General features: G+C 35.1%; 1 protein-coding gene across 2 annotated transcripts in view; it reads right to left on the reverse strand.

Annotated features, from left to right (window-relative positions):
- The window catches only part of PPP4R3A (protein phosphatase 4 regulatory subunit 3A), a 34,562-nt gene that overhangs the window by 4,230 nt on the left and 4,671 nt on the right, over positions 1 to 25,661 (reverse strand). The window contains exons 2-11 of one of the 2 annotated variants that reach the window (XM_055556362.1): positions 19,915 to 19,970; positions 16,926 to 17,024; positions 12,798 to 13,415; positions 9,675 to 9,752; positions 9,476 to 9,592; positions 8,931 to 9,047; positions 7,120 to 7,251; positions 6,916 to 7,018; positions 5,304 to 5,462; positions 158 to 327 (exon numbers count right to left, since the gene is read on the reverse strand). In XM_055556362.1, coding sequence (XP_055412337.1) covers positions 158 to 327; positions 5,304 to 5,462; positions 6,916 to 7,018; positions 7,120 to 7,251; positions 8,931 to 9,047; positions 9,476 to 9,592; positions 9,675 to 9,752; positions 12,798 to 13,415; positions 16,926 to 17,024; positions 19,915 to 19,970 — 1,649 coding nt within the window. Of the gene's footprint in view, positions 1 to 157; positions 328 to 5,303; positions 5,463 to 6,915; positions 7,019 to 7,119; positions 7,252 to 8,891; positions 9,048 to 9,475; positions 9,593 to 9,674; positions 9,753 to 12,797; positions 13,416 to 16,925; positions 17,025 to 19,914; positions 19,971 to 25,661 lie in introns of both variants that reach the window. The other variant, XM_055556361.1, reaches the window with a different exon arrangement.

Raw genomic sequence — 25,661 nt, forward strand, 5'->3', positions numbered from 1 at the left:
CTTAGTTGGAATTGAATCTCTCATAAGCTTTTGGTAACACTGGTTTCCTTTCAGAAATTCTCTCCAAATATAATCTCAAAAAAGCCAAAATACCAATAATGCTTATTAGATTTTCTCAAACAAAATAAAAATTCTAACTAAAAAGCATAGAACCTACCACTCTAATAAATTCAAACATTTCTATTATAGCAGAGTTCATCAGATTGTAGCGGGATCCATTGTTGAGAAATGCTTTGACTACTGGTTCAAATAAAAAACTTTTCATTATGTAGCGGTTGTAAAACTCATCTTTTAATCCAATGATCTTTCTCTTAAAACGAAGAGCACCTGAAACACAGAGGTATTGTTGTTCAAATCACATACCATATTTTTGTATTTTAGAATTACAAAAAATAAACCAAAACTATTTAATAAACATAGTTCTTCATGCAGTAGTAAGTTACTGCTTCCAGAAGTAAGAACCTAAAAGATTACAAAAGGGTTATCAGAAAAATGTATTCTAAAAGCAGTGTATGTCATCATAGAACGCAAGTCTTAGCCAGAAAAATTCTGGAATTAAGTTACTAATTACCAAGATATATTTTATATCTGAAGTAAGAAATAAGATTGGGCTAATAAATGAATTAACCTATCATACTACTGCAAATGATAAAATTCCAAATGTAACCTTTTGTATATACCTTCAGAACAATAGAAGAAATATTAGGGCAATCCACTCTATAATTTGATCTTATTTTTGGACACTCTTATTATTTTAAATCAGGGTTAATGGGTTTACATTGGTTTGTATTTTGATGTGTTTGCAGAAATGCCATAAACCCACAGAAATCTGTAGGACCCCAAATTTGCCTTTCCATAGATTAGGAATCAATTTAGAGGATGCTTTTAAAATGTGGTCCTCTATGCTTGCTGCAGCGAGTATGCTTTTTTTCCCTAGTTTTCCTTTTTACAATTAATTAGGCTTTAACTTACAGATTAAAAGGTATATTTACATCTTGAAGTATGGGGAGTTACTTAAGTCACCATTCATCAAGATCCAAATATACTCAGACAGCTAGACTTCAACAAAGCCCTCTTCACCTAAACGTAATTATCAGTAAGTTAATGCCCCAGTTATTGTAAACAGTTCAAAAAAGCATACTCACTTCATGCAGTCACATCGTCTTCGGTTGGCAAGATTAAATATTGTGTTTGTATTTTGGTTTCTTTGGAGATCATGGCAGTGGCTCGTTAAATTGCCAATTTGTTATTAATCAAGTCCTTCATGAGCAGGTAGCCAGGCAACCATGCTGACACGGTTTCTGGGTAGGAAGGCAGAGGAGTAAAGCAGCTCAATTTTTCTTTAGTTGGCAGAAAAGAGGTCCACAAGTGAATGCCCAATTAGGTACAGTTGAGTATAAACTGCCTTAACAATCCAGCTTATTTAAGAGTGTCTCTTACTAAAGAGACACACTGGGCAGGGAGTTCAAAATAGTTTAAAAGTATTTTTAAACTACTATATAGTTTCAAATACAAAAGCATGGTGAAATAAAACATTTTAAACAATAAGCGTCATCTTTCTTTGTGATAATAAGTCAAAGCCTAACAATGAGTTTTGAGAGCCTTTTTTTTTTTTTAAATGTTGCTTGACAGAGGAACTTAGGCAGTTCCATTTGTCAGAATAAAAATCAGAACTCATGCTAATAGGCCAAATTTTAAGCTTTTAGTAAATAAGGCAAGTGCTATTATCTTAAAAATTATTACTCCAACTTTGCAGGCTTTTTGGAGACTTGTGTCCTACCATAACACACACTGGCTAAACCCCGTGGTCTGCATGCATTTCCTGGGTAAGTGAAAAGAACTCCCTTTCTAGAATTCACTAAGACAGAGTATGCATATGGTGCCACTGCCATCTCCTCAACAGCAGTTTTGTTCAGAAACTGCTAAGGTGGATAGAATGTGATTCTAATGGGCTTTTTTGTTTTGCTCCTCATTTGCCCTTATATATTTATATTAAGAGTTGTTATTTCCACCCATACCTCTCCCCCAAAAGAAACTTGTATGAAAAATATCCAAACACTATTCTTGTTCTTGAATAAAAACTTACTTTAAAAAATTTACTAGTGAGTTCTATGAAGTCAAGCTGCTCAAAGGAGAGTAGAGAAAGCTTTTGGGATAAGTCAAATTAGCACAACTGTAGGATTTTCAATGTAAAAATGGCACTTGGCTTCCACTCACATCTCTAACCTTCATTAGCATGCCAGGGATCTCTTAACGCTTAGTGTTAATAATCATCTCTGAAATAATAAATCTTACCTTATACAACATGAGATCTTATAGATACAAGTGTGAAACTTTTTGCCTCACATGTAACTAATGACACCATTAGTTATACTAATGAATCATCTACCACAAAAGTTTTCTTTACTTCATTCTTCATATAGATTTTCATACTTTAAATAAAAACAATCAAACATCATAAAGGTATGAGCTAAAAAGCTACAGTGTAAAATCCAAGAATCTGGAAAAGGCCAAGACTGATAAAACTGGTGTGTATATGTGTATATACTCAACACAAACATATCTAATGTATAAGGACTAGGTAAGAATTGCTGTTCTCACCCACAGACTTATGTTGTCTTTAAATATAAGAAAAAAATTAAGAACCAGCAGATACAAAAAATGCAAAGTCCTCAAAATTTAAGCAATCTTTTGTCTTTACAAATGGGCATCTAAATTTACTTATAAAACTTCCCTTAAAAAACAAACCATACTTAATATTTCAATGTACTCTTTTCTAAGACTGAAAACACCTTAAATCTCAAATTTATGCTAATTCTTTTAGAAATTCTTGATAAAAATTCCTACTATATAGACAGTTCTAAAGAATGCTTTCTTAATGACTGGCATCTTCTTTCAGAAGCTACTCATTCTCAATCCTGGAAAGAGCCACACTGAGAATTACTTGAGAAAGAGTAAGGTTTAATCAATGATAGCCTAACTTAGTTTGGAAAATATTAATAAAACAAAACTTAAGATTTTTGCGAGCATGCTTAGTTTCCTGTAATACAGACTCATTAATTAGTCACAGTTCTCTTCATAGTTCTCATCAAACTGTGAGACATTTTCTTTGCAGTACTCTAAGCAAAATAACAAGATGAAGGACTAAAGAAAAGGCCTTTCCTTTTCTGCCACTCTTCCACTAGACTCACATATTCCACCTATACCAAACCACTAACACATCACAGTTAACATTTGTTCATTTGAATTATGTACTCAACCAAGAATGTCACCCTCTCTCATGATCAAGACACAACTTATTTTACTCATTTTTACAAGATTTCCCTCGTCTGCCTCATTCAGGTAGAATAAGTCATTTTCACTATACATCCAAAAACACCTTGATATAATGCTGTTGTTGTTTTGGTTTTATCTCCTCCTAATGAACTCTGAGCCACTTGACAGCTGAGTCTAGGTCTTAATCATCTTTATCCTAATACCAGGTATGTACCATACTCCATCAAATCTAAGATGCCACTAATTACAAAAAACCTTTTCTACTACTAAGAAAACAAAACAAAAAAACTACCAATCATAACATGTCATTAATTTTAAGACTCAAGTTGATATGAGTATCAATACATATCTTAGAATCAATAAAACGTGGTAATAGGTGTTAAATTTACTGAAACAAAATTAATGTATTTATTTATTCAGTTTTTCCATTCTGTCCCATCTGCTCAAACTCCCTTTCCCGCACTCAAATAAGACGTTCCAGACGTGAAGGAACAATTCAGAGGTGTTTGTTATTAACTCCCTCTCAGCTTGCTTTGGGACTCCCACTTTTCCTGTGGTAGGTTTATAAGGGAAATGAGTACGAGTTTAAAAGCCCTTCTTTATATGCACCACATGTGCTCTCAGCACACACTGCAGAATGCACACTAGCTAATTCAGCTTTAACAACTGTCACCCTGGTAAGTTTCCTTCTAAGAAAAATTCATTCAACTTTCTATTTTTAATACTGTTTTAAAGATAAAATGTTGACACAGCAAGTTAACATCAGGAATATCCTTATGTTTTTAAACTTAAGGATGTTTTAAAAATTAATTAGGCAAAACCTTTTTTTTTTTTGGCCATACCACATGGCTTTTGGGATCTTAACTCCCCAACCAGGTAGTGAACCCATGCCCTTGGCAATGAAAGTGTGGAGTCCTAACCATTGGATCACCAGGGAATTCCCAAGCAAAATAATTTAAAATGAAAGTAAAAAAAGATAGCAAAAACATGTTTATGTTCAGGCCTCTAACTAGTAGATGATTACAATGCCTTTATATACCAACAAAACCAAACTTACCCATAAAAACCAAAAAGCCAGAAGAGTTACCAACAAACATCTCTTACTGAACCTCTAGTGTACCCTAAAATTGGTGTGTCAACTTACCAAAGAAGGCTGACTGCTACATGATCAAGAACATGCTAGATTAATCTATTTATAATTCAGAAACATGTTTCATTTCAGTAAACTAGGGTTTTATGAATACAGTGAAAGTCAATTTTTGAAAAACGTATAACTAAAACAGCCTTGTTAAAAGACTTGTTGCTCTAAGAGTTAACAAACCTTTCTCATAAAGGTCTACAGAACACATATTCTAGGCTTTGTGGGCACAAATGGTCTCTGTAGCTTTTTTTATTTCAACAATGCTTTAAAAACATAAAACTATTTTTCAGCTTACAAGTTGTGCAAAAACAGACCACGGACTGGATTTGGCCACAGCTGTGGTTTGTTACCCTTGCTCTAAAATATCTGAGGTAACACAATGTAATATATTACAGCTGGATGTCAAATATGTCTCAGTAAAGCAAGGGGGAAAACATTTGTGGAATTAATGAATGGACCATCTGTAGACATTTGTGCTAGGCAGTCTGTAACTTAGAAAAAAACGCATTTTGGAAACTTAGTACTATTGGCTATGTTTTCCAAATTATGAATATATTCTTCATGGCAGTGTGAGATTCTAGTCTCACAAGAGTGTCTAATTTGTGACTGTCATGCAATATATACTAAGTAAAAAATAAATAAGGTAATAAAATGATTTAAGGTGTCATTTTAATAATGTAATACTTTAATATATCTTTATTGTATACTGAGAAAGAAGAATCAGGAAAATCACCGCTCAAAATGTGGCAAGAGTACATTATCAGTGTAGTTTAGTATTAGAACCTAGGTTTCCTGAAATCAGTGATCTTTTCTTCTCAGGCAACAAGACTGAAAGATACCACAATAATACAGAGACAATAAGTAATCCAGCAGAAGCAACACTTACACAATGCCAAGAAAGCATGCTTCGAGGCCATAAGAACCAGCACTCTCCGGAGGATGTCCTTGTTAATAATGTAGTTCTTTATGTGGTAGGTATGGTGCTCCACACAAAATGTTAACAATTCCAATACCAATGCCAATAACTGGGCAGTCTGAAAATCATCTGAACAAAACACAATTATACTTAATGGCTTACATTCATCTTCCCCCCAAATTCCAATCAAATAAAATCCTTTCTATTAACCCAAATATGTTCAAATTAAGGAAAAGGAAACTAACATTTACTGAATGCCTACCATGTGCTAAGAACTGTGCTTTCCATTTTCACATCCATTTTCACATCTAATTTAAACAACTCTGAAGAATTAGTGTCATAAGACCCAGGTGTGAAATGTTATTAGTAAGGCAACTGAGATACAAATCTATTAGATCTGCTTTATTCCGAAGCATGAGAATGCTCTACCATGTCTTACCATGTCCCTCAGCGGATGCAGATATCACAGGAGGTCCTACCAGACATCATCCAGCTTTAATGAACTGCTCTCTCTGCTCCTTTGATTCGTGTGCTTGATTTGTGCCTCCTTTTACTCCATATTACTGAGTCCACACTGCATTATAATCTAATCACCGGTTTATCTTCCTCACCAGGCAGCAAGCCTCCAAAAGTATTTTACACAGTTTTTTTTAATTTCCTTCATTTAACCCCTAAAGATTAGCACAGTGCCTTTCCCACAGAGGGCTCTCACTAAATGTTTGATGAACTAAACATGTAGGTTTGGAAGAAAGCCTCAAGATTTACCTACTATATATTGTGTTCCTAAGACTTACTTTCAGAGTCATAAAAAAGGGTAAATTAACATTTATTTTCTAAGTGGTATTATAAATTATCAATATAGCGTATTTAACTTATATGACAAAATTACTTATTGTCAAAGCTTCAATAAGGAATTTCTCAATGTAGACCCTAAAACTACTGTTATTTTCTAAATCTCACACAACACACACACAAGCTAAAGGAATAAAATGCAGAAGTAAATAATCCTAACTTGGAATAATCCTCAATGCCAAAAAAAAAAAAGTTTAATACTGAGGACAAGCTTTGCTCTAGCTACACATGTGAAGTACAAATAACTTAAAATCAATCCTCAAATAATTACTTCCATTTGTTTCACATATGTAAATACACACTAAACACAAAATATTGCTTTAACAAAAAAATTGTTTTAAAACTCTGAGAGCAACAAATTATCTCTGGCATCTTCTTTCAGAGTTCCACTATCTCTGATTATAACACTTAAAAAAAAGAAACTTATCTTGACATTACCTCTTTTGAAAATATATTATTAGACCTCCTGTTGGCTCAGATCTGCCTGCAATGCAGCAGACCCGGGTTTGTTCCCTGGGTTGGGAAGATCCCCTGGGGAGGGGAATGGCTACCCCACTCCAGTATTCTTGCCTGGAGAATTCCATGAACAGAGGAACCTGGCAGGCTACATACAGTCCATGGGGTCGCAAAGAGTTGGAAACGACTGAGCAACTAATACACATTAACACCAACTTTTGGGGTTTCAGAATTCAAGAACAAAGAACTCAACTACCAACCTATATTATCTTACCTTTGCTAGGTTTGTCTTCAGTTGTATTTGCCAGTAAGGGAGCAGTAAGGACATGCATACAGTGCTTGTAGAAGAAACCCAGAAATTCAGTCTTTTCCGTTTTCTAAGGAATCAAGAACACTTTCATGAACTTTAACTGCACTGGTTCCTCCCAGCAATAAAAATTATACTAGCATGAAAAAGAGAAAAATGCCCGTGGCTTACATTGGCAGTAGCCAACATGTTTTCCGGATCAACTAATGTTCGAAGCAGGCCCATAAGCTGGACTGCTCCTCCAAGTTCAGGGTCTGTATCACAAATCATATGTTCTATGATGAGGTTGATGAGCAAAATATCCTGTTGAGAAAAATGCACATAATAAGGATCACTTATTATAGGAGAGAATGGCAAGAGCACATACTATGACACATGCTACTGTAATGCACCTGTATTTTGTTAACTGCAAACCAAATACTCGACTGACTGAATAGGATAGTGAGCAGTTTCCCTAAGTATGGTACAGACACATCACACAAACAGTATCAAAACGAAAAGAAAGTTCCTTTTTCTATTATCTTTAAATCCTCTTGATTAAAAGAATGTTTAGCTAGAATTTATAATATTGTTCTTTCACTGCTATAGATTGCTTCTATTTATGGCAAATAGTAACTGTATCTGTTCTCCATTTATGGAAATGATGTAAAGTTTCCATTTAAAACAAATTTAAGGAAAAAATAGCTGATACCTAAATGTCTCAAATTGGAGGAAATAAGAATGTTATGTAGAGAGCACACAGGAGAACAAATATAGATATTCCAAATAACGTAGAAAATTGACTGTTTTCCTGATCCTCTACTATGATTGGCTTTCGTGGCTCAAGGAGTAAATAAAAACTGAGGGATTCAGTGAGAAAATCTCCACTCATGCCTATATATGCAGTAGTAGGACAGACAAGGAGAAAATGCAGACAGTATATGAAAATGATGATCAAGACTGGGAATCAAGAAGATTACAGCACATGAATAAAGTACATCGATGTGTGTTCAACTAGTGGCTTACAGGGCTAACAACAATAGTCCTTAAAAAAAAAAATCACCTGTATGTTTATTTAGATTTTTAAGATAGGACTATTTTATAAAAGCAAAATATAACATAATATTCAACAGTTCAATCTGGCACTTCTTGCACCTACCCTGACATTATAATTTTCTTTTAAAATTATTAAATATACAAGTTTCTAGGCATTCCACTTCATTTTGACATCACAACACATTAAGATCTTTTTAAAAAATAAGAAGTATTTTCTATTTTGTAAAAATATGATAGGGTGCAATTCTGCATATATATTTTTTCTAAGCGGTGTCTTTTTTACCTCATCCCTTTAAGAAGGAATTCAGGGCAGTATATTATTTTTAAGTAGCAAAGTACTTTCAAGATTTTACAGGGGAAGGAGGAAATAAAAACTCAGGATCATTGGTTTAATTATCTGAAAACAGAGCACACACACTCGGTGCTTCCAGACACGCCATGTACCACAGACTCTGGAAGCACCTTTCACATCACCAGGATACACTCTCACTGACTCTGAAACTGACGGGTGTTACAGGGGACGGAGGTGGGGTGTGTGTGCATTCATCATTCCTGTTGATTTTGAGACTCTCTCCCTAACAAAGACAATGTTTTCCTAGGGAAATTATTCATAATTCCACAAAGAGATTTATTGACTAAATGATTTAAACAGCACAACACAGCAGGTTAATTTCAGAATTAAGAAACTTCATCTCAAAAACTTTTAAAGAAATTTAAGTTGAGCATTATCAAATAACTGCTGTACAACAATTTACGGACTGAGACAGGAGTCAATTTAGGAGAAGAATAAGTCATGATATTATGGCTATACTTTTCTCAAACATTAATTATTTAAATCTTTAAGAATGAATAATAAATATAGTTATAGCTCCCCATGTATACTTACTGTTAGCGCAAATAATATTTACCTTGTTGGTTATTTTTTGCTCTGTTAACTTCTTACTTACATCATCATTCTGTTGTGCCTCCTGCATGACAAACTCTCGTACCATGGATGGATTATATTCAACCAAGTATGAGAATATATCAGTAGCAGCACTTCGCACCTGTGTATCATCCATGCCCTGCAGATAAAAAAAACACTTATTTCTCCTATAATAATAAAAACATGGAACTTGCACCTATATAAATCCAAAAATCTAACAAATAATAATAATAAAAAAAGGGAGGTCAAGGAAATTCTGCCATATGTAAAGTTCTTGTTTTGTGGATAGTTATACTTTCTATTCCTGTTTATTTTTCTACTTTAACATTTCAATGAATAGGCTGCAAAGTTAACAAATTATTTAAAATATGGAAAATTCCTGTGTCCTTTCAGTACTGTGTTACAGGCTATCTAATACTAGGACTTTATAGCTTTTTAACTTTATGTAACACACAACTTATATTAAATATTGGCTATAATCAAATAGTTGCATGTTACATAAAAAAATACAGTATTTTGTGGCTTAAAAATATAATGGCAATTAAGTATAAGGAGAAATAAACTTACAAGGATGACTTCTAAAGCTGGTAATATACCCATGTTTGACAAAGTCTTGAAAAAAGCATCTCTGTTTTGAGGTTGTAGCGTTTGGGAGAATGCACAAAATTCTTTTAAAAAGTTAACCTGAAATTAAGAAAAAGGGTTAAGTAATTATAAAAGGTATGTTGTTTTAGCTTCACGCCCTTCATAATATCAGATTTCTTACCAACTCTTGTCTTTTTTCCTCATCGGTTGCTTCATCTGTTAGTTGTGCAAATAAATCTGTCAGAAATTTTTCATCTTCCTGTGAAATCAAAGGATAAATTTAATTATGCTAATAGTTAAGACTATACTTTTAAGATACTATTATAGAATAGAAAAGGAGAGATGGTATTGGCAATGCTGTTTTTTAAAAGAAAAGTAAAAAAACTATAAAGGATAAATTGGGCATATAAGGATATCCTTTGTATTTCGGCAAGGCTCTATTTCCTAAGGGCCACATTATAAATATTTTAGGCTTTGCATTCTCTACCACAGCTACTCAGTTGTGCTGTTATCGTAGGAAGCGGCCATAGGCAATGTCAGTGAATGAGTATGGCTGTGTTTAGATAGAACTTTATTTACAAAAACAAACATGGTTTCTACACTCATCGTTTTCATAGGGTTTCATAACCTTAACCTTCGAAGTTAAGGTTCTATAACCTCTCAAATGAAGTTAAAACTTCCTTCACATTTTAAAAACAGAAATGATTCAATTACTTAAAAAGCTAAATTCAGAACTTTTAAAGAAACATTATTTAAAGATTTCCACATACACAATAATTTAACAATCAAATTATTCTGAAAATGAGTCAAATGATACTCTACAGGATCCTAATCTGAGCATGTAAAATTTAAAAGTACAGAACTTGGAAATAACATATGTTGTCTTATTCTTACCTCTCTATTTTATAATAGAGACACGATTAAGAAATTTACCCAAAGCCCAATCACAGTTAGCAGGGAGGTGGGCAGAGCCTTCCTGACTGCCTGTTCAATTTTTTCTGCCACTATTTTTAGTTAAAATTTTGTTTTAATTCCATACTACCATATCAAGTAGAAGTAAATTCAATAATACATGCCCTACAGTTATGCCTATGAGTTATTTTCCATTCGTTTATAAACCCCATATTCACTACTGTAAGCGCTCAAGAAACATTTTGTGATACTAAATTAATTATTCCCACCTTTACTTTTACAATACATAAGCCATACCTCAAATGGCATCCAATATCAAGATCCACCTCGGATATAATATATCCCAATTAAAAATCTAATGATTAGAAAACAATCTCTGCACTGCTGCGAAGTATAGAGAATTAAGAATGCTCCACAGTATTACACAGAATATAACCAGTCAATGGTAAGGCTTATGACCATGTACAAGGTGGATAAGAACCTGCTTTAATTACTCCCTGTCAAAAAATTTGTAAAACTCTTCTTTCTTCACAGCAGCACTTTGGATATAAATGCTCAGCAACAAGAGAACAGAAGGACTACAGCACCGCCAGTCAGCATTTTACAGAGCATACTGTAAGGAGACAAAACTTAACTTGAAACTATTCATACTTAATGAGTAAAACTGGCATTTTACCAGTCTGAAGACCAAGAAAAACAAGTGACGGATCCCTGTGAAACAAAACAAACGAGAACCATGTGGAGCTAAATAAAAGGACCAGTAGCACTTGGGACTATCCAGGGAAACCAGGAATCAAAACTACACCAGAACAAAGGATCTGTTAGGTGGCTGGCAAAAACTAGTTCCTTAGCCAAGAACAAATGAACATTAGTACCAGAACCCTCCTTCTTCCATTATCAATCACAATACACTATGTAGAAGAATACTATTGTAGTTACCAAATTGTATTGCCTGTATTATTTGTCTTAAATGAATGAAAAATAGGTCAAATTAGTCAACATGAACTGGACTTATCACTAGCTTCAGAAAAGCAGTTTTGGTAAAACTGACCTTTCTATTTGAATTCGTGTGTGTGTGTGTGTGTGTGTACGTATGTATTTTATATATATATATATATATATATATAGTGACAAAACCAGGATCACTGAAAATATAGGTTTCTAAAAAGGAAAAGACAAAAATTATATTTACAGTTTTATTCATAACATATGCTACCAAGCAGCTCTTGCTGACATTTATTTGCTTCATTTTTTAATATAACAAATCCAGGTTCCAAATAATTATTTTATTTACAGATCTGGGGTAAGGTCTTATAGCTTTTAAATCACATCACATATATGTTACTGTTACAATATTCTGGGTAGGAACAAAGCACACAAGAGGTGTGCAACTCACAAATCTTGGCACTATGAAGACATATTTCAGTTGGACTAGACTAATTCACGCACCATGCGGTAATTTACTGAGAAATTGTCTGACTCTGGGGCTGCTACAAATGCAGATTACCAGCCAGCTCAGAGATCTGGATTGTGTGTTTTGTGCAGAATCCAGGATGCATCCTAGGTAATTCTGATGCAAGCACCCTAACACACCACACTTGAGAGACTGGGCATACTATAAAAAGAAAATTTGGAGTTTACGTTTAATAGGCGATTAACAGATATTTAAAATAATACTCAACAGTCTTGTATCACGTTCAATGCTTTTACATGCATGCATCTTATTTAATCTTCAGATGACCTTATAGGGTATATACTAATATCACCAACCTTAAGATTAGGAAGCTGAAGATTTTAAGAGGTTAAGAAAGTTGCCCAAGTCACACAGTTATTAAGTAACAGGCAGAGCTGAAACTCAAATGCAAGTCTAACCTCCCCACACTCTCATCCATTACAAAAGCATGCCTTTAGGAAGGGAGACACGCAGCTGTAACTTGCCAACCTCTGCTATATTCTCTTGACCCTAAAGCTAGACCTTTAGTAAATAATTACCCCAGAGTTCTCCAAATTTTATAGAATTTGTATTCTATATTTAATGACATATTTTTTGGCTTCTGTTTTTTCTTTCCTGTTCCAATCTATTCGGTTTTATGCCTAATTGATAGTTTAATATCCCTAAAATTCTACATTCAGTTGTTTCATTAAGATCCTTTCTCTATTATTTCTTTGAGCTAGATTAAAAAAAAAATCACCTTTATCATCCCTAATCCAAACACAACCTTATGTGTTCCGCAGTATTATCTATTATAATCTCTTGCAATATCACCAGAGTAAATACCTTTAGACAAAAAATAAAATTCAACTTATGTGCCTAAAGGAACAGAAAATTTTTGCTGAAGGCAACAGGCATTTTTTTTAAGCAGAGGGAAAAAAAAAGAATAATCTAACTCACCTGTAACATACCAACAATTTCTACCTTATTGAAAAAAATAAAGGAGTGAAGTGTTGATAACATATTTTCTTCGAAGACTGAAGGGGTAGGGAGAACCATATCTTGTATATACTGAACTCTGTATGTCTGATGAATTTTTTGTTTCAACTCAGGATCTGATATGGGAATCACTTCTTTAAACTTGGCTGTTTTTGTTAGAAATTCCCTATGTTTTCGTGGTTGTGATAAAGCAGGATCATATTCTAAGCATCCAATGACGTCCATGATACATTCCTCAGAGAACATAACTTCAAAAAGAGCAGTTCGATTCAAGAGGAAGATGCCTTTGATAATTTCATACAAGTGGTGCAGTCCTTCAATATTTTCCAAATCCTCACACACGTGAAAAAGCTCTAAGAGCTTTTTAATATAGCCCTCATTTTCCAGTGCTAGTGCAAGTTTTTCACGACGCAGGGGAGAAGGTAAGGATGACGCCACAAGTTCTGCAATTTCCTCAAGACGACTTAATTCACAAGATGGCAATTCTAAACCTGGTGATGACATATCATCGAAACGCTCCTCTTCAGACTCATCTACAAGGTCCTGAGTGATGTCCACTGATGGGTCCTTTCCTTGAACCTATTAAACAATATTTGTAATAGCTGAAGAAGTGTAATCAAAGCAAATCTAAATGGCAAAAACTATACCATTTTTTTAATGGTATATACAAAACTATCATGATGCTTTTCAAGATTAGAACTTTCTTCAAACTTGACACAAATGCCTGCTTTTCTAAGCACATTTCTATAAATAATACACACTTTTAATTTTAAAGAAGGAAGTTCAAAGTTCAGAAATGTAATGAGCTTCCTCATGAATACAAGGTTTATCAGCAATGGAAACATTCTAACATCCGCTAAAGTATCGGTGACTGTGACTTAAGAGTGCCCTGCAGACCCATAATAAAGAAGCCTGATGGTAAAACACCCATTCATCAACAGACCAGGGCAACCCCCCGAAACATTCCTAGCATTATGCTATGGTACATCCATTAAACTCTTCAAAGTTTAAGTAAAATTCTAACAAATGCTGTGACCATAGAAAATATGTATCACTGTAAGCAATAAGAAAAATATTTAATATCAGTTAATTTAGAAACCAAGGGAAAAGAGCATGTACAAACTGGCTTTGGACCAAAGTGGGTCACTGATTTGCTATAAATGCTGGTTGGTAGCCCAAAAATATGATTAAGAAAAATATGATTAAGAAAAACTGAGCTGGAAACAAGTGCACCCACATAAAAATAAAACCACACAAAAAGTAACTGCAACCTATATGTAGTAGAGCTATGCCCTAAGAATACTTGCTTATAGTTAAGTAACCAAACCATGAAGTTTTTCTTTCTACACATACAGACCTTTACCTTTCATGATCCCCTAGAAGCTCTCAAGTTTGTCATAAATCCCAACCTTATGTCAGTGTAGGGGACTCTACTTATAAAAAATTAACTTATAAGTCTTCACAATTAAATATAATTTAAGGTAAAAGAAACTTTTTACAAAAGGTCAAAGACATATTTCAGAATGAAATGAGTTTTGCTCTCTTGGCCCTATAATCTGACACTGGCATTAAACCAGCTCAAAAGGCCAAACTGAAAGGCAAAGGGATGGAAAAAATAGGCCTCATATGAAATGACCAACAAACTTAAACTGCTTAGAATGGTTAAGAGATGTTGATGAATATCAGAAGGGAAGAAGACCTGAACTAAGTCTTGAAATATGCTGCAAGGTGACACCATCTTGACCTTAATCCAGTGGGCAGAACCACTAAAAGGAGGCCAGGCACATTCACAGCTTGTACCTGGCATGGTCTCAAGTTGGCTCTGGATTTTTGAAATTACATAAGATCTCACCACAGCTTTAGACTCCTAATATTCAAGCTATGGCTTTACCTATAGAAATGTGGTAGGCATTTGATTACAAAATCAAATGAAAAGGGATGAGAGACTGTAATTGTATTGAAAATGGTATCTTCTTGAGTGAACTCGCAAATATGAAGACTGAACAGGTAATCCAAAAGGCCCGTGTTTAGGAATCTGATCTGCTTAGGGAAACAAAGTGAAACTCTTAAATATTTGACAAGTATGTTTCAGTCTTGCTTTCAGAACAGAAGCAATTTGAGAATGAAAATTTTAAAAGGAAACAAGGCTAAGCTAGAAGAAAGAGCTTTCCTGGAGAAAGGATAAATCTTAGAAGTCAATCTGGATATAAAGAAAATGAGAATGTGAAGACCATAAAAGATGTGCAGTCAGGGTCATAAGTCATTGGGAAATGACATTTTGAACATGAACTATGTAACTATATCAGAAAAGAACAACAAAGTAAGCAGGATTCCCAGGAATGTTACTACAGAGAAAAGTATACAAGTACTACTAGTGTCCCAAGAGACAATGAAGAATTTATGGTGTTACAGACTAAGGAAAAGCATAATAAAGGTCTGAGAATTTTAAAGAAGACCCAAGCCTGACAGTAACAGACTGAGTCCAGGTCTGAGTTAAATACTAGCCTAATAAAAGACTGTGTGCAGGGTGGGGCTGTTCATCTCAGAAAAGTGAAGAGGAAACAAGATTTGTGTGAATAACAGATACTTTCAGCACCACCCTGAATTCATTAATTTCATCTCTCTCTACTGGAGAACTCCAAATGACAAAATCTAGAGGAATATGCTGTAGAAACAACTGTATGGGGCAGAAAGCAAAGAAAACATGAAGAAGGCATAAATACATATATGTTAGTTTTTCACCTGTTAAGAGAAGGAAAGCAACAACTAAACAGGTTAATTTATGCAACACAACTGAGTAGAATGATATAGCAGAAATAAACTTTGCAAGTTAAGGAAAATCTGTGTCTCGAGAACACAGGCTTCTATAGTCTATTAAGGCAGCGGCTCTCAAATGTCATGGTTCACCAGAGTCAGCTGAAGCAGGCACTGACAGACAACTGCCAAACCTGGCCCACCCCGTTAATAAAATTTTACTGGGAAGAGAACGACGTCCATTTGTTTGTCTATGACTACTTTCTCAGTACAACAGCAGAACTGAGTAGCTAAACAGTAAACAGTGTAGTCTACAAAGCCTAAAATATTTACTACCTTGCCCTTTAAACAGAGAAAATCTGATCCAGAAGGCTTATTAAAACTGGTACCTACTCATAGAGTTTCTAATTCAGCAGATCTGGGATGGAGGTCTCATAATTTGCATTTCTATCAGATCCCAGGTTATGCTCATTCTGCTGGTTTAAGAATCACACCTTGAGAACCAATGAATTAAAGAATCTGCTGAAAATTATTTCTTCTCCAGATAAAATAAACGTGAGGATAGAAAAAGTGTCCTTAGGATATAATGGTCTATATGAATCTTCAATAAGAAAAAACGGCTTGAGCCACTAGAGTGCATTATCAATGACCATTCACAAAAGATTGTGGAGATGTTACCACTAGACTGAGGTACAAGAACCACTAAGGAATTCTGGAATCAACCAAGAACAAAAATGATGAAACTGAAGAGATAGTCGAGAGTCACAAGAAGTTAATGAACAAAGAGTAAGATGATCAGACTTTCATTTTAAAAAAGATACTCTAGCTGGGTAGATCTGGGATGAATGCAATAAACCAAGCAAGAAATGATGGTAGCTTAGTAAACCAACAGAAGTGAAAATGAAGATAAATGAATGCATTGAAGACTTAAGAGTTTAAGGACTGAATGGACAGAGAGGATGAAGGAAGGATAAACTTGTTTCTGACTTCAGCAACTGAATGGCATTTACTAAGATGAGAGAGATAGGAAAATGAACAAATCTCAGTGAGATTAAGCTCAGTTTTAGACTACTGAATTTGAGATGCTAGTAGCATTCATGGAGGACAGCTCTGAAAGGCAGGTGAATATAAAACTCTGGAGTTCAGCAAAGGTCTGGACTGGGTACACTGGTGTCAATAAACTGTGCTTTTCTATAAATCAAGTTTTTCACCGACAGCACTAATCTATATGACATGTGTCTCTATGCATTTTAAAGTATGAGGTATCAGCTTAAACCACAGCAAAAACCAAAATGCTTAAAATGAAAGCATGTTGATTTTCTACTTTTAAATTACCTGACATATCTTCTCCCAAATTTCATCACATCCAGCTTTTTCTTGAAAGCTGAGGGCCAAGTCATAATTTTCTGCTTCAGACCACACAATCAAAGTGTCCTTAAGAGAAATAAAGAAGTCTGAATGATTAACCTATATTACCACAAACTACTTTAAAGTAAAAAGCAAACGAACAAAATAGGGAAATGAGAACAGTACTCATTTCTACTTTTTGCAACATTGATATTAGTAATTTCCAATGTTCTTTTACACTTCACTTTATCCAATCTATAAAATTAAAACAATGTTCTCCTTAAGACAAAGCTGAACCCATATATGAAAGCCACTACAACTGAGCACACCATCCAAATGTATCAAAAGATACAAACTAAAACTACGTCAGTTTGCTTGCACATTGTCACATTTTATGCTCTAGTCAAAACGCCCGAAGAGAAAGTTTTGAGTATTTTAATAACAAGGGTATGTTAGGAGGATGGGATTAATAAAATAAACACAGTTCCTCCTCCTCATTGTCAGTATCCAGTGTTCTTTACTGGGGCACTTGAGGCCCGTAACATCCTTGAAATTATTAGTTAAATTTGTAATATGTGAGCATTTATTTGATCTGAGGTTTTTTTTAACTTTTACCAACATTCAGGAAGCAAGATGCTCCTAGCACCCCCTTTATTTTTCATACTGACTTTTTTATGACAGTAAGTGTAATAAACAGTTTTTACTAAAGATATCATCTCAGCAAGACACTACAATCACAATGCCAAGACCACTTTACATTTGCTGTAGTACAGTATGTATTCTACAGTATGCATGGTATAATATTTATGGGATTTAAGATATCCTTTCAAGCTTGCGTTAGTCGCTTAGTTGTGTCTGACTCTTTGCAATCCCCCAGACTGTAGCCCACCAGGCTCCTGTGTCCATGGAATTCTCCAGGCATAAATGCTGCTGTGGGTTGCCATTCACTTCTCCAGGGAATCTTCCTGACCCAGGGATTGAACCTGGGTCTCCTGCATTGCAGGTGGATTCTTTACCATCTGAGCCAACAGGGAAGCCCTTTCAAACTTACTGACTATATAAAGAAAAATAATTCAAACTGATTAATAAGTAACTGAAAAAAGCCAAGCCAAGGTGAGTTGAGCATGTGATTGGAATGATTAAGATTCCCATATTGAAGAGGAAACCTAACTATATTTTAAGGTATCTTAAAGGATCTATTATTTCTTATACTTTTTACTACCTCAGCAAGGACACTTGATTGTACACAAACAGATCCCATGTTCAAAAATCTGTCTGCTAAACTTCATATAAATTCTATTCAATCACTTAACTATCAATCATAAGGCCAATAATTTCTTACTAAACTAAAGTGATGCCAGCCAGAAGTAAATAAATGATCCTCTGACGGGGTTGTGCAGCATTACTAACAGGATAAATCTACAAGTCTTACTCAGAATTTTTAAAAAAGAACTCAAAGAGCCCTTTTATTACCTTCAAGAACTTCTAGAGATCCCAGGCAAGCAATGTGCTCCACAGTGACTGAGCAGCTATTCAAACTCAAAATAATTTACATTACAGCGTAAATTAGTCAGCTGGGTGGCCTCCCTGAGCCTCAGTTTGTCTTTAAATAAATGAGACAATACATACTGTTTTGAAAACTGGTAATAACATAAGATTCACTGGAAGAAGTCTAAAACCACTACCACATTAGTAATGAGTTTAATACAACTAGAAGAAACTGTTCTGCTACAGTGTATATTCAGAATCACCTGGAGGCGTGATCAGGGCACAGCTAGAAATATGCCCTTAATGACCCATTTGACAAATTTTTAATTTTGAAAATTTTTAGGAACTGCTCCTCTGTTTTCCTTAAAGAGCCTAATTTTCACCAAATCATCTTGCTTATCATCCAACAACCTATAGGTTAAAACATATGGATTTGTTCATTCATCCTCAAAACAGATTCAGTCTTTTCTTTTTCTAAGGATATGCTTTTTACTCTTTAGCTGACTGAAACCTCAAAATGTGAATTTAAGTACTGAACATCAAAATCAAATACTGTAGCCTCCAGCCATTCCAATAGAACCTTAAAATTTTCTTAAGAACAACAAATACAATAGTGTTAACAGACCATTAAACCATCAAGAAAATATTTCATATTGTACCAATGTTTGTTGGACAAATAAAACATCATTAAATAAATTTAGGAGTAAATATCAAATTTCCTATGTATTATCTGTGTGACCTCAAGCAAGTCACAACCTTTAAGCATCATCTAATGTGCAAAGTAAAACTAACTTCCCTCTAATAGTATTTTAATGGTCAATGAAAAAGCACTTTATAATTCATTTATATAAATGTGTTGGTAATATTTTTAAAGTTATTTTATATCTGCACCTTCAGAGCAATGACAAGACTGATAATAATTTCAGTGGCTTTGTAGAGAACTCAGTATTATCTATCTGTGTATATTCTGAATAAATACCAATTTTGGTGATAGTGCTTGTAGGCATTGAGAGATTTACTTTCAGTTATCTCTTGCATCAGAAGGGTACAAGAAAGTTTACTCAAACTGAAAGTTCTTTAAAAACTGTTACATCATTATAAGGTCCTGCTCAGGCTATGTAAGAAATCAGATTCATATTTATACTAAGTTGCTATATAGAGATACGAATGTTCCTCCTGCACTACTAGCATTCACAACAGCAAAGAAAGGAGCTGATTATTCCACCAGCGGTCACTTTTTAAATTCTCTTTAGAAGAGAAAACTGGGTTATTTTAGATGTAACTTGTGAGAAATAAGGCTCAGCTGGTCAAATATCTGGAACTGTATTTTGGAATTAGATAGGCAAAACATGTAATCTGCTCCAATTTTTCACTGTAAGGAATCAGATGGTAAATTTTCATTTAATCACCAAACCGAGAGAATAATATTCAAGATAAAGCACAATATCAAAAAAAAAAAAAAAAGGGCACAACATCTTCAAAATTTTACCTGTTGTTTCTGGTATGCAGTATTTGGATTTATTTTGGATTCTAAAAGTAGAGAACCTAGGAAAGAGGGGAGAAAAAACACACATTCCATTATGTAACTGCAAAGCAGCAACACTGTATTATTCCCTTACATACACACATTTCCTTTTTGAAGGTCTGATGCGCATACAACTTCAGTACAGGAACTATTACTTTAAAACAATACGAATTTAAATATAATAGCCTATAACCCAAGAAATGCTGACGTCATACGTGCTTACTTTTAACAAGACAAGACACAATCAACTGAAGAATGAGTACTGGATGGTAACAGAGATCTAACAAACTCCCGAGCAGCAAAAGAAGTGAAATAGCACAATGTGAAGCCAGATGATCTGGGATTAAATCTCTGATATTCACCAGTATTGAGAGAAATGCAAGTAAAACATGCAAATTAGCATTAATAAAATCTGGCTAAAATAAGAATTTACTGATAAAAGTTTGAAAACATCAGGGGTGATTCATTACACAAGTACATCCCCAAATTGTGATTCACCTTCAGAAAATCTTATATTTTTGTTTAATACAGGAATTACCAAACTTCTCCATCTTCAAACTATCAATTTACTTCTCAGAACAAGCGAATTTGCACATATCTGTTTTTCCCCTGGCAGTATCACAGTATCATCAGACTCAGGGTATTAGACCAAGTGTTCAATTATATAAATATATACATACACACACACTTTATCATGTTCCTTTCCATCATGATTTAATCATAGGGTGAATATAGTTCCCTGTGCTATACTGTAGGACCTTGCTGTTCACTTATTTTATATGAAATAGTTAGCATCTGCTAACCCCCCACTCCTAGCCCATCCCTCTTCTCCACTGGCAACCACAAGTCTGTTCTATTAATCTGCTTCGTAGAAAAGTTCATTTGTGTCATATTTCAGATTCCATATATGAGTGATATCATATGGTGTTTGTCTTTCTGTTGGACTTACCTTCATTTCCCTTCTACGAACAAGTTGTTTCCATGTCTTGGCTATTGTAGATAGTGCTACAATGAACACTAGGGTGCATATCCTTTCCAATTATAGTTTTCTCCAGTTACATGCCCAGGAGTGGGATTGCAGGATCATATGGCAACTCCATTTTTACCTTTTTTTGGGAAGAACCTCCATATTGCCTTCAGTAGTGGCTGCACCAATTTACATTTCCACCAACCTTGTAGGAGGATTCCCTTTTCTCCACACCCTCCCCAGCATTAATTGTTTGTAGATTTTTTGATGGCCATTCTGATTGGTGTAAGGTGGTATATCTCACCAGTGTTTGTTTGCATCTCTCTAATTAGCAATGTGAGCATCTTCTCTTGTGCCTGTTGGCCATCTGTATGTCTTCACAAAGAACAAATTTTAAGACTAGATTTATACCTCTCTGCCTGGAGAGGTATAAATTGTGTTTAAGGTGGAATCAACCAAGTCCAGTTTAAAGACAAGTTCTGGCCCAAAATACTTAAGAAGCATTTTCTCTGCAGCTGTCTCTCACCCAAGGCTTTCATCTCCTATTACATTTAACAATTGTTTTATCCATTCTAAATAGTGGCCAGACACTTGAGAAACAGGTGCGCTAACATTTCCAAATTGAACTAGCTTTGCTTTAAATTCATCTACTAATTGTGATACTGTCCTTTGTTAGTAATTTACTGACCCTTCACTGCCATGAACTCATAATGGTGCTAAATGGTACTGAATATATACAGTAAAATATCAGCATTTGCCAAGTTGTGGTGACTTAATTTGCAAACACCCAATTTAAAAATGCGCAATGGTTCTGAATAGGTACTTCTCCAAAGAAGATGGCAGTAACAAGAAAAGATGCTCAACATCATTATTCATTAGATAAATTAAATCAAAACCAAGAAAAGATAACCATTTCACATCACTTAGGAAGCCTATAATCAAAGACAGATAATGACAAGAGCTGGCAACCGTGTGGAGAAATTGGAACCTCAAACATTCTCTTGTGGGTATATAAAAAGGCATCTACTTAAGTTTGGCAGTTCCTCAAAATGTTAAGAGTTACCAGCAATTCCACTCCTAGGTATATACAAGAGAAATGAAAACATGCCCACACAAGTACGTGTATATACATTCATAGGAGCATTATTCATAATAGCAAAAAAATTGAAACAATCCAAAGCTCCAAATACTGATGAATGGATAAAGTGAACTACTATTCAGCTATACAAAGGTATCAAGTTCTGATCCATGCTATAACGGATGAACCTTGAAAACATAAGTTAAAGAAGCCAGTCACAAAGGACCACATATTTTAGGACTGTGTTTATATGAATTGTCCAGAATATGCAAATTTAGTGGATATGCAGATTAGTGGCTGCTTAGGACTGGGAGGAAGGGGGAACAAATGGGTGCTAATGGGTACATGATTTCTTTTAGAGGACAAAACATTCTCTTACTGTGGTGATAGGTGCATAACCCTGTGACTATACCAGAACATACTGAATTATACACTTTAAATGAGTCAATTAGCTGGCATGTGAATTCTGTTACCAAAAAAACCCCTAAAGAGTAAATATTCATATTATGGAATACCATATAGCATTGTTAATGAACCAAAATATGTAAATGCAATAATGTATATGAATCTTACAAACAAGCCTCAGACAAATGTATATCCCATAAGTCCATTTACATAAAGTTAAAGAAGTACCAAATATTAATCTATGGTGTTAGAAGTTAGGTGGGGAGGCGGGAGACAGTGACTGGAGAGAGACATGAGTCAGGCTTCCAGAGTGCTGGTTACGGAGTTTGTCTTTAAGAGAAGGGGTAAACAGCATGCGGCACACGGGCTGCGCTTCAAGTTGTGATTTCAAGAAGCACATGCCTGACTTGGCAGCTGCTAAAACAAAGCACCCAGCATTGGTAAAACCGTTATTTTTTAAGAACCAGTTTCCATCCCCAGCCCCTTTTCATTTGTTTCAAAACTCTCAGTAATGTTACAGAAAGGAAAAACTAGAAAGGAAAGGACTAGAAAGAAAAAACCAATTACAAATTATCTGAAGTTTGAAGTGTTCCCTCCCAAAGTGCTGGCTAAAACAAGGATAAGCACATACCAGAAGCTTCAGGTGTTACTAAGTTTTTCTTTCTCCTGAGGCATTCAAGATTCAGGGGAAGTATCTCTCCTAAAACCCATTTCAGCCATATCCCATGGTTTGGTCTAAGATACAACTTTAGGTAGTCCAGCTCTGGTCCTCAAGTACCACGCTCCCTAAGATGTCAGTACGTTGTAGAGGCTGGACCATGGAAAGCAATCTTTTAATTGGGAGGCTAAGTAAGACAATAATGGAAAGACATCATGCTGACGTATGGCAGAAACCAACACAATATTGTAAAGTGATTATCCTTCAATTTAAAAAGATCCCATGAAGACATATTTCTAGTTTTATTCCTAGCCCATCTATTAGGTTCCCCACTCCCATCTCTCAGTTCCTATTGGATCAAGTTATAAGCACTTATCCAATCAACCGAAGAAGAACCAGTTGAGACACGTGCTTTTGATAATGGATAGATCCAGCATATGTATCTTAATAACTGAATCACATACGCAAAACAGCCCCCCATCCGAATTTGAGAAACATATTCATCCTCTCCAATCTTCCTTTATCCTCCAAGGGGAATTTCATTCTCACCACCCCCCTACGATACCATCTCCCCACACATCTGAAAACCTCACATATTTGAGAAAGATACTCTTACAGAGAGAAAGACAAGCCTAGAGAGCAAACCCCAATATCAAGACTTGAAAAAGGCCTTCCCACTTGAATGACTCAGAAGGAAATATGGAAATGCAAAAACAAGAGAGATGGATGAAGCTAAGGGGAATGCATCAATTAAACTTGTCATTGTAGAATCTATCACAGCAAAATCAACTACTCTCAGGTGAACTAAAGAATACTCCTGCACAGCAAACGCCTGCCAGTCCATCCCAAAGTTCCGATGCACCCGCAAGTCGATATTTATGCATATATATACTTCAAAAGGAGAAGGCAATGGCACCCCACTCCAGTATTCTTGCTTGGAAAATCCCATGGACGGAGGAGCCTGGTAGGCTGCAATCCATGGGGTCGCAATCCAAGAGTCGGACACGACTGAGCGACTTCACTTTCACGCATTGGAGAAGGAAATGGAAGCCCACTCCAGTGTTCTTGCCTGGAGAATCCCAGGGACGCGGGAGCCTGATGGGCTGCCGTCTATGGAGTCGGACAAGACTGAAGTGACTTAGCATAGCATACTTCAAAAAATAAGAGGGTCCTTAACTCTCATTTACTATTACCAAAACTGAGTATCAGCACAACCCCTTTGGAGGGTCATTTATCTTTATGAAGCTTTTAAACACATATTACTCTTTAGTCCAACAATCCTTCTAGGAAATTATCCTACATCCTCATACAAGTGCCAAGCATATGAATAAAGATGTCATTAGCAGTGTTTGTAAAGGTTAAAGAAAACTAGAAACAATGTTTGTGCCAGCTATACTCAGAGTGTGGGGATCTCAAAAGGCCTAGAAAATCAAAACTATTTTTATAATATTACGAAGAGATTAGTTGCCCTTTTCATTCTTTTTCTCTCAGTGTGTTTACACTGATACTGTAACAGGTTGAATGCAGAAGTACCAAAGAATCCTTTAAAAAAAAATTTAACTGGACATTAAAGAGATATGTAAAAATGTAAAAGAAAAGATTTTTGAAGTCTAAGCTTTAACGTGGTAAATACTGATATTTTTTGTTTAAACATAAATAAAGCTTTTAGAGGTCCTCAGTTTTACTACATTAAAGGTATCCTAAGGGAAAAAATTTGAGAAATGCTACTGTGTCAATAATGCTATACTCTGTGAATACTATGCTGATTTTAGATGTTTGAAAAAGTGAAAGTGTTAGTCAATTTGTATATCCTGACACAAACAGATGCCCCAAATATACTGATAAAAAGAAGATCTATACACTCAGGAAATAGGAAGACAATGGTAAAGAAGGGGAAATGCCCACTCATAACATAACCAAGACAATCACAGGTAAAGCTGTCATGGACTGACAGCAAGAAAAAGTGACCATAAAACAGTACAACTATGAGTATAAATATTTAAGTCATTAAAAATGTTCCCTCTCTACTTCATATCTTGGGTCTCATAAAATAAAATGTGATAACTTCCCTAGTATCCTGTTGCAAACTCCCAACACAACCCTATCAAAACGAAACAAACACCTTCAGGGATAGGGGAGAGCAGTTAGTACATGCAAAAGAAATGAAACGAGAGAACGTAAAACTAGTGCCTGTAGTACGGATCCAGCTCAGGACTGCTTGTTTAATTCCCAGTTCTAATAAACATATTCATACAATATGTGCGTGCTCAGTCACCAGGCTACTCTGTCCATGGAATTTTCCCCACAGGAATACTGGAGTAGGTTGCTATTTCCTACTCCAGGGGACCAGCCCTACCCAGGGATTGAACCTGCATCTCCTATGTATCCTGCATTACAGACAGGATTCTTTAACCACTGGGGAATAATTCATGCAAACCTTTTAAAACAGAAAGATTTTATATTAAAAAATATATATATAGGTTTTTGGCTGGGTACAGGAAAAAAAGACCCCAAAACTATCCAATCAAAGAATCAATGCACCAAGACTTAAAGTTAGAAAAAATAATAAAGCAAAAGCAACCACAGGGTTGCTTTTGAGTATT

The sequence above is a fragment of the Bubalus kerabau genome, chromosome 19 (genome assembly GCF_029407905.1).
Source record: "Bubalus kerabau isolate K-KA32 ecotype Philippines breed swamp buffalo chromosome 19, PCC_UOA_SB_1v2, whole genome shotgun sequence".
Lineage (NCBI taxonomy): Eukaryota > Metazoa > Chordata > Mammalia > Artiodactyla > Bovidae > Bubalus > Bubalus kerabau.